General features: G+C 43.9%; 1 protein-coding gene across 2 annotated transcripts; it reads left to right on the top strand.

Annotated features, from left to right (window-relative positions):
* The first annotated feature begins 668 nt into the window (after positions 1-668).
* Positions 669-9,142, top strand: anapc4 (anaphase promoting complex subunit 4). 2 transcript variants are annotated; one of them, XM_060066733.1, is made up of 28 exons: positions 669-841; positions 1,298-1,422; positions 1,495-1,600; positions 1,918-2,050; positions 2,137-2,211; positions 2,344-2,370; positions 2,486-2,530; positions 2,738-2,822; positions 2,912-3,019; positions 3,415-3,585; positions 3,710-3,774; positions 4,316-4,358; positions 4,489-4,565; positions 4,830-4,930; positions 5,151-5,202; positions 5,283-5,338; positions 5,562-5,608; positions 5,693-5,749; positions 5,891-5,947; positions 6,036-6,129; positions 6,625-6,722; positions 6,901-6,962; positions 7,066-7,104; positions 7,191-7,292; positions 7,577-7,663; positions 7,772-7,942; positions 8,117-8,240; positions 8,758-9,142. In XM_060066733.1, exons 2-28 carry the CDS (start codon positions 1,315-1,317, stop codon positions 9,013-9,015), a joined length of 2,448 nt encoding a protein of 815 aa, XP_059922716.1. In that variant the 5' UTR covers positions 669-841; positions 1,298-1,314; the 3' UTR covers positions 9,016-9,142. The 2 variants fall into 2 exon arrangements, with proteins under 2 accessions (XP_059922716.1, XP_059922717.1); XM_060066734.1 differs by having other exon boundaries at positions 674-1,026.
* The last annotated feature ends 120 nt before the right edge of the window (positions 9,143-9,262 follow it).

Below are 9,262 nucleotides of genomic sequence, written 5' to 3'. Positions count from 1 at the left end.
GGCCAGCGGTTGAGAGGTGCACAGATGAGCTGACTCTCACTGCCACACTTAGTCTATTTATGGCCTCCTATCACTCTCTCACTGCTATTCTGGCTCTGCAGTTATCTACTGATACAGATAAATACCGGAGACTCACACACAGACACACTGAGACATACACAGACACACACATAGAGACAGACAGACATGTGCTCATGCAGACAAGCAGACACAAGCACACACGCACACAAACACGCACGCACGCACGCGCACACACACACACACACACACACACACACACACACACACACACACACACACACACACACACACACACACACACACACACACACACACACACACACACACACACACACACACACATATACAAACATGCATGCTTAAAGACACGTGCATGCACTCACTCACACAGATTCATGTACACTTCTAGTGATCCTGTTATGGCAAGTAGGTTGCAATAACATTATTTAGACATAAGTGATGTGTCCCTTATGACTTAATATCACAATATAAATAAAAATAGTATCACAATAATATAAATAGTTGTTTTTTGTCCAATACTCTGGGACTTGAATATTATGCATTTCGTAACTCATTTAATATAGCGGAATGAGTCGAATACCGTCGAAGTGGTTTTTACGCTCTGGCGTCCTGGTTATGTTTGTCTGTTCTGCTTTCCGTTTCTCTACAGCCATTGGTCGAGGGGTAAAGATGGCGCTGTCCGCGGAATTGTGAAAACAAAGTGTCCAATCAAGATGAACATCTTTCGTATTTAGTTCGCAGGCTAGATTTAGCTCATTCAAATCCCCTCTATTCTGTCTTCAGTTGTATTTTGGTCGTGGTAAGATACGGATTTCTCCTGGTTTTCTAGCTGAGTTAGCAGTGTGTGGACGTTAGCATGAAAGTAGGCAGGGCTGTCAGATTGAGGTTTATCAACCTAAACTTTTGATTAAATGGCGTTTATGTAAGTTAATAGAGCTTCAGAATTTACGCGCTTGAGTTTCAAGGTTTTCTGACAGATTCAAGGTATGTTGACCAACTATGCGGTAAAATATAAGTAGTTCCTGTGTTATTAAGAGCTCTATATTATACAGTAGTCTGCATGACGCAAAAATACTGTCAGGTCCTTATAAACTCTCTTATTACCGACTATTCAATGGAGCAATATACTGATTGGCTACCGTGGATTATAACACATAGACCGGCAAGATAGTAAACAATGCTGAAGCAAAAATATACGGTTGCATGCTTTATGTGGTTGTTAGATTGTCTCATGTAAAATGCACATTTCCTTTAGAATTCCAAGCCGGAACGATGCCTGCGTTTCGGCAAGTTGGGGAAAAGCAGCTCCCCAACCCCGTGCTTTGCATGGCATGGTCCCCCAAAAGAGATCTCATCGCCCTCGCCAACACATCTGGAGAAGTAGGTCTTATGTCTAGTTCTCTAGAAAGAATGTCATCGTTGTTAGTAGTTTAATAAATGTCTTCTCTCTAGCTTTTGTTACATCGGCTGGCCAACTTCCACAGAGTGTGGAGCCTCCCAGCCACAGAGCACACAGGAAAGGAGATCACTGCTCTGGCCTGGAGGCCCGATGGCAAGAGTAAGGAACTTGGATTCAGTTTAAAGATTTCTAAGTAATGTAGCAATTTATTTCCATCTATTTATTATGTTTATTCATCATAAATGGCAGTTCATAGGATCAACCAGAAGCACATCGAGGAATTCCTCACATTTGTTCACACATGCATTGCAGGCACACAATTTATCCACACCTCATCAACCACACAATTCTACAACCAGCTGGTTAGAACCCTGATCAGTAGGCAGATCCAATCTGCCCTTACCAAACCACCTGTTCTCACTCCCTGCCCTACTGCCGTGTAACCTCACTGTCACTATGGCCCCTCTGTCCCACAGTCCTGGCCTTTGCCCTGGGGGACACCAAGCAGGTTGTCCTGTGTGATGTGGAGAAGGCAGAGATTCTCCACCTGTTCACCGTTGAGAATGCCGTTTCCTGCATGACCTGGATGGAGGTGGTCGAGGAGAGCAGGTAGACACCACAAGCCTCCATTAATAGACCATAGATATATATATGTAGGTTGTTATTTACACTAACATCTGGCCCATGTCTTCCAGTGTCCTCAGTTCCTTCTACAACTCTGAAGATGAATCCAAACTTTTTCTTCCCAAATTACCAGCACTTCCAAAAAGGTAATTGGAGATCAAACTACAAATACATCAATTGCATTAATTGTTGTCAGTATGAGTATTCACCACCAAGATAAGAGCACCTTGTATACCAAATACACTAAAACATACTTCTGCTCCCCTTCCCCATCCCAGTTACAGTACAACATCAAATATATTCAGGTATGAAAAAGGTTAATGCTTTCACAACACAAGTTATATCAGTTTCAATCAATCAATCAAATGGGAGATATTCCTGCATCATAACTGTATGTCATTTTGGATTAATCTATTTTAGCGAGGAGAAATCTGATGAGATCATGAACCTGCTGGGTGACGTCAGGTACGTTGTGGCAAAACTTCTGGTTAATCCAAATTAAACGTTGTTAATAGGGTATTAGTGCAAAACCGCCAGTTTAATGTGTTCTTATAACGTTCTCCTAAACAATTGGACTGCAAACCAAACCAACAGCTTGAACTTCAATATCACCTACTCAGTTGGACTGATGTTGAACTTCCTACCCCCCTTCCCCCTACTCCTCCTTTGCAGACTCAACATCCTGGTGGTGGGCGGAGCCTCTGGCTGCGTGGAGCTCTATGCTTACGGAATGTACCGGATCGCAACGCTCGACAAGGTGAGGGATCTCTACCTTCATTCTGATTTGGTAACTCCCATTTCCTCTTATGGGCCTCTGGGTCTGTCTCACACTGCTGCTGTGTTCAGGTCCCCGGAAGCTGCCGCAGCCTCAGTCTTTCCACGGACCTCAAGTCCCTGTCGGTCATCACGGAGGTCCGGTCCGTGGACAACAACCCAGAGATCTGCTATGTCCAGGTGGTGTAAAAGCTCCTCCTGCAGTTAAAATGATATCCCATAATATAATATAACATCACATAATAATGTATTGATCCCCAAGTAGAAAGGAAGGAGAGTATCAGCTATGGAAGAACAGAAAAGAGATGTTAAATATATTGCTGAAAAAAGACTAATATAAATAAAATAAACACAGAGCATACAAGATATTATAGTAGTCTTTGTTTATAATGCACTACAATAATGCAAATGTTTTATTGTGGTATTTAATCACTCTAATGTAGATTTATTTATGTAGAATGATTAATCTAGTGCACGTAATAGCAGTGATAATCAGTCATAATTCTCAGTGATAAGGCTGGGCACACATTGACCATATCTTGTGTGTGTGTGTGCGTGTTCATGTGCTCAATCAGCTGGACACGGGGCTGCTGTCGGACTGTCTGCCCGAGGTTACCAGGATGGCCAGGAAGTTCAGCCACATCTCCACCCTGCTTCAGTACCTGCGTCTCTCCCTCACCTGCATGTGTGAGGCCTGGGAGGAGATCCTCATGCAGATGGACCTGCGCCTCACCAAGTTTGTTCAGGTGGACAACACGTCTTTAACGTTACGTTTCTTGAGTTTCAATGAACTGCAGTATAGATGGAAAGCAAATCTTTACGTTGACCTGCTTACTGAACCATATGAGTGTGTTGTTTGCTTCTTTGTAGGAGAAGAACACCAACACACAGGTGCAGGATGAGTTCCTAGAGCTGTTACTGTGGGGGCAGTCCAGGTGAGAATCATGACCTTTGTAATCATTCATTATTTCCTCATTATCTCAGATTAGTTTATCCCTTGTTATCTTTGATTCATGAGTTCCGAATTATATTGAATTATATGTTATCAGCTCTGAATTATTTTCATCATCACCTTTTGATTAATGATTCCCTCATACAGCTTTGATGTGCAATCTCAGCTGTCAATATTTTAGGATGCAGTACCTATAGTAGTACCTATAATTTCCTGTAGAGGACAGCAGTTGCTGTTATGTGTTTTGATAAAAAATTATCGTGGGTAAAACCGCGGTACAAACGCTCAAAAAAATATTTACCTAGTTCACTAGGTAAATAATGTTGACCGGATTCAGATTAAAATCAAATCTTTTTTTAGAATAGCTCTTTTTAAACCCACACAAATTTTCAGTTTCTAGGGTCCTGGCGTGGCCCATGAGGTAGGTGTGACTTAGCCCCTTTTGCGCCCTGCTTTTCAGCCAGCCAGTTACGTTTGTGTGTCTTTAGCCTCAATATACATATTCAAACTGTATTTGTGTGCAGCCCTGAATTACAGGCCCTGCTTATGAACCAGCTCACAGTCAAGGTAAGAGAGAGGTGTGAATGCATGCATGTACAATGCACACCATATACATAATGCGTATAGATCCAGCCCAGTACAGTACTTTATATCAGTAGATAATATCTATTACCTGGTCTGGTGATTGTCAAACTAGGGTCTGAAGAAGCTTGGCCAGTCCATAGAGTCGTCCTATAGCAGCATACAGAAGCTGGTCATCAGCCACCTGCAGAGGTAATTGTCTCTCACTACAGCAGTTCATCTACCTTATATTTGTCCATTGTACACCTATTGCCTTCCTTTTCATCCTTTTCATCCTTCTCAAGAAAGGGGTTTGAGGGGATTTTTCCTTCTCCTTAGAGGCCAGGGGTTAGTGGTTTGTAGTATAATGTGGCCAGTGCAGCCCTGTGAGACTGTAACTGTGAGTTAAGGGGCTGTACAAATGCAATTAACTGGTAAACATTGCGCTTGTATGAATGATTTACTCTCTATCTCTAGTGGTTCTGAGGCTCTGCTGTACCACCTCAGTGAGGTCAGAGGGATGTGTCTGTGGAAACACAAGTTTGAGCCCCTGGGTCTTAATGCAGCTGCTATAGAAGGTACCGAACACATCACCACTAGAACCATAACAACAAGTAGAATCACTACTAGAAACAAATACTACAGTACTGTATACTTGGCTTTCGCACATCCGCTAGCAAACTTATCACGGCAAGAACAACCATAAAGAACTTGAGTAGAAGCAAAACCATTAATAAAATCATTAGATATCTTAATGTCACATTGATCTGAATGGGTTTTCCTTCTTCCTGTTTTTAGATGCCATCACTGCTGTGGGCTCCTTCTCTCTGAAAGCTAATGAACTGCTCCAGTGAGTTGCATTGATTTCTCCATTTAGAGTGTCCATGTACATATTTATTCTGTTGTAACCAAGTTTGTTTCTCCACACAGAGTGATTGACAAAAGTATGAAGAACTTCAAGGCCTTCTTTCGCTGGCTGTATGTGGGTAAGAGTCTAAATGGTTTCATTGTTATCTATGATAATGGGGTTGAGTGTGTCCAAATAGCATGTCTAAATCACATTCATCTTCCACATTAAAGGTAGACGGGATAGTAGAGAAATATTTTGCATATAACTCCCATTGATTTGATTTTGTTGCATCTCTTCTGGCTTTGAGGCGGGGTGTGCACTCACAGGCGTGTGGTTGCGTTGTCCTTATTTCCCTGCAGCGATGCTGAGGATGTGTGAGGAGCACGTTCCCCCGGAGCTCAACAAGGTGAGAACCGATCTGCTCCCCGTCTAGAACATTGAACACAGAACCAGATCTCTTATGCCTTGTTGTACATTTGAACTCTCTTAGATGACGCAGAAGGACATCTCGTTCGTGGCCGACTTCCTCTCTGAGCATTTCAGCGAGGTGAGAGTAACCACATGGCCCTGTGATATGTGACATTGTGTTCTTGAAATTGTGATGGGATATCCCTGGAATCAGTGACATAATCTATTTGTAACTGTTTACAAATTAGTACTGATTATGAAGTATTGCGTTATTTGACAGAATGAAGAGCTTTTCGACCGCAAAGGGAAGTACTTTAACGTGGAGCGAGTGGGCCAGGTAAGGATCCTCTTGGCTTTTCTTTGGGGCGCTCATGGTGTTGGAGCTACTAGGGCCAGTGTCTTACTATAAGGTTTGTCTCGTACAGTATCTTAAAGACGAAGACGATGACCTAGTGTCTCCGCCCAACACCAAAGGAAACCAGTGGCTCAAGTTCCTACAGGAGAGCAGCCACCTGAAAGGTAGCCAAGATGTTAATACCTTTAACATCTTGTTCCACCATTCTTGAGCAGGACCATTGTAATCAAGGATGTGTCAGTGCACACCTGAAGTAAACAGTAATAGCACACTCTTTTTTCCATCCTCTATTTTCGACACGCCCACTTCAGGTCTGGGAAGACCTGAAGTGGGTCTATTTTTTGGTTCCAGTCGGGAGCTAACTTTTGGGGTTATAATTCCAATTAAATTATTGAGGATACGGTAAATGATGCTCCAAATGGTTCAGAATTGTTTGCGTGAACCGGAACGGAACCCATTCCATGTTGGTGGAAAAGAGGCATCATTGGTGTCTTGGTGTGTACCCCCCCCGCTCAAAGTGTGTGTGTGTGTGTGTGTGTGTGTGTGTGTGTGTGTGTGTGTGTGTGTGTGTGTGTGTGTGTGTGTGTGTGTGTGTGTGTGTGTGTGTGTGTGTGTGTGTGTGTGTGTGTGTGTGTGTGTGTGTGTGTGCGTGCGTGCAGAGAGTCCCCTGCTGTTCCCCTCCTACCCCAACAAGTCTCTCCACTTCGTCAAGAGGATGATGGAGGGGGTGATCGAAGGCTGCCTGCAGAACCCAGCGGTAAGATCTAAAAGCCCCTGTGTTTTAAAAGGACATTTCCTATTTGCTGTATGAATAAAGAATGATGCCATTATGTATGGCACCAGTACAGGTTGGCCAGTCGGTTACAACAATGTCCTCTAAGGTTATATATGAACCGTTGTCTATATTCCACGTTAACAGTCTGTATTTGCCGCAGGAAGTCATTGGGAAATCTGTGAAACAGGCCATCTTCATGCCCCTCTACACAGTTCCAGAGAGGTGTGGACTTACTTTCATCATTTTTATAAAAAGATGTCGGTACGACATGTGCTATTGTTTACATTATCTGAACGAATGATTGTTACTTTTTGCCTCTCTGCAGCTCTGAGAACACTCCTCGACTCTTTGAACTTCCATCACAGTACGTAGCAGCACCCAGCCATGTCATGTGATCTCACTATGGACAATTTTGTTGGGAGGCGTGTGCTAACGTTTGTTTGACAACAGGTGGAACGACAAGAAGGCCAACATGCACTACGTGGTTTTCACCATGCCGGAGGGTTCCCCCTCTAAGCTCTACATGCTGAGGAGGGCTACAGACCCCTACAGGTAGCATGCAGATGCTGTCTGTGTGGACGGCATGTCTCCCATTCTATCTTTCGGCCTCTCACAGAGAATCAGTTTGTTTCTCTGTATGTACACAAGCATGTGTGTGTCTGTTTCTTTCTTTCTGTTTGTGTGTGTAACTATCTCTGTATCTGAACATAAATTGGTTTAGCTTTTCTATTTATCGTTCTTAGTCCCTCTGTATCTGTCAGTCGTTATCTGCGTATATAACTGTCAGTCTGTATCTGTGTAACGGTTTGTCTCTATATATACGTCACTCCCAAAAGACCCGTGGCCAACAGCGTGGTGTCTGTGGACCTCAGTAACATCCTCAGTGCGGGCCTTCAACACAACGGAGGACCAGCCGACGCCCAGTTAGTTCGCCCCTCTCTCCTTCATCAAGCATACGTCTATAAACACAGATTCACAAGGAAACACTTTCTCTCTCTCTCAACTCTAAATACAAGCTTCGTCCTCTTCAGGCCTGACTGTGTGTACAGCTGCCTGGATGCCCGTTTCTATGACGACGAGATGCTGACCGTGGTCCTGTGTGCACCAGAGGGGGAAGAAGACAGGGGGCGTGTCTTGGCTCAACTTCCTCTTGGCTCTGCCCACAGCTGTCAGAACGAGTTCAACTGGGACCCTGCTCTCAGGTGTGTGTGTGGGTGTGCATGTAAGAGCAAATGTTGGCATTGTGGGATCAATCATAGCAAAGCTAAAGTTTTTAACAATGGACAGGGCGTAGCCATGGAGTTTGGGCGTAACCATGGAGACTGGACTGAACCATGGTGACATGTAACATGTAACCATGTTTCCTGTACCGCCAGGCTGGACCAGCAGAGCGGATCTGTTCCAAGCCAGGCTCTGGTTCTGGAGAACCAGTGGAGGATCCTGGAGAACATGAAGGCCCAGTTTGTGGCCGTCAACGGGATCCGCAAGGTGGCCTGTGTGGTAAGTTTGAAGAAAACACCCTTGTCTCTCAATTTAAACGGGGCTTGTTAGTCTAGTAGGCTAGGGTGTTTGACTCCTAGACGAAAGGTTCTTGGTCCCCAATGTCTGCAACTTACATACCTGTAGGCATCCTTGAGCATGAGGCCTTGCTCCTGTTTGCTCCTTAATGACATGCATCTAAATGTTCCCTGTAAGTTGCTTTGGATACAGGTGATATACATGACTAAGAAGTAAATAGTAAAGGTCTCCTACAGTATCTCACATCTTTCTCTAGCATCAGGTTCAGTTCAACATGTCTGGTTTGCCTTTTTAAAAAGAAAGGAGTATTTGTTGTAGAAGTATTGACGGCAAATATAGGGAGTTGACCAGGTGAAGAAGGGGTTCTGGGTCAACGGTTGGGAAAAGCTGAGTCCTGGCAACTGTCCATGTCAGATGTTGCCGTTGGTGTAGCTAAAATCCTTTGAGATGGAAACTTAAAATGGAACCGTGACCTGTAGCTCTTCCTCTCCTCCTCCAGCTGAGTGCCAACCTGAGGCACGTGAGGATGTTCGAGATGGACGTTGAGGATGAAGAGGACGAGGAAGGAGGGGACTCCCAGAAGGCCAGCGCTGACCAGGACGTGCTGGAGGCGTCCATGAATAGCCAGGGGGACAGGGAAGACGACGGGGATGGGAGAGGTCCGGACAGTGGGCCTGAGAGTGGAGCAGAGGCCAAAGAGCCAATGGAGGATGTGGAGACACACCTGGAGTCACAGGAGGAGCTGGAGCTGGTTTAGGATTTATCTGAATTCGATTTTGTAAATCAGCTGCCTTTTTTTGATGCTCCTTGTTCCCATTCAGTCCGAGAATGTTGTTTAATGTAAAGGGAATACCATTATGTAATAAATATATTGTAAGAATGTTTGCAATTTGCTTGTCATATATATATTCTATTTATAGTATGATTTTATTTTGGGTAAGCTTTAATTATTACTTTAACATAAAGTTCTAAATATGTAAACACATTTTACATGGTGTTTGAAA

This window comes from Gadus macrocephalus, chromosome 12, assembly GCF_031168955.1.
Source record: "Gadus macrocephalus chromosome 12, ASM3116895v1".
Lineage (NCBI taxonomy): Eukaryota > Metazoa > Chordata > Actinopteri > Gadiformes > Gadidae > Gadus > Gadus macrocephalus.
This window is presented reverse-complemented; position numbering and strand designations above follow the sequence as displayed.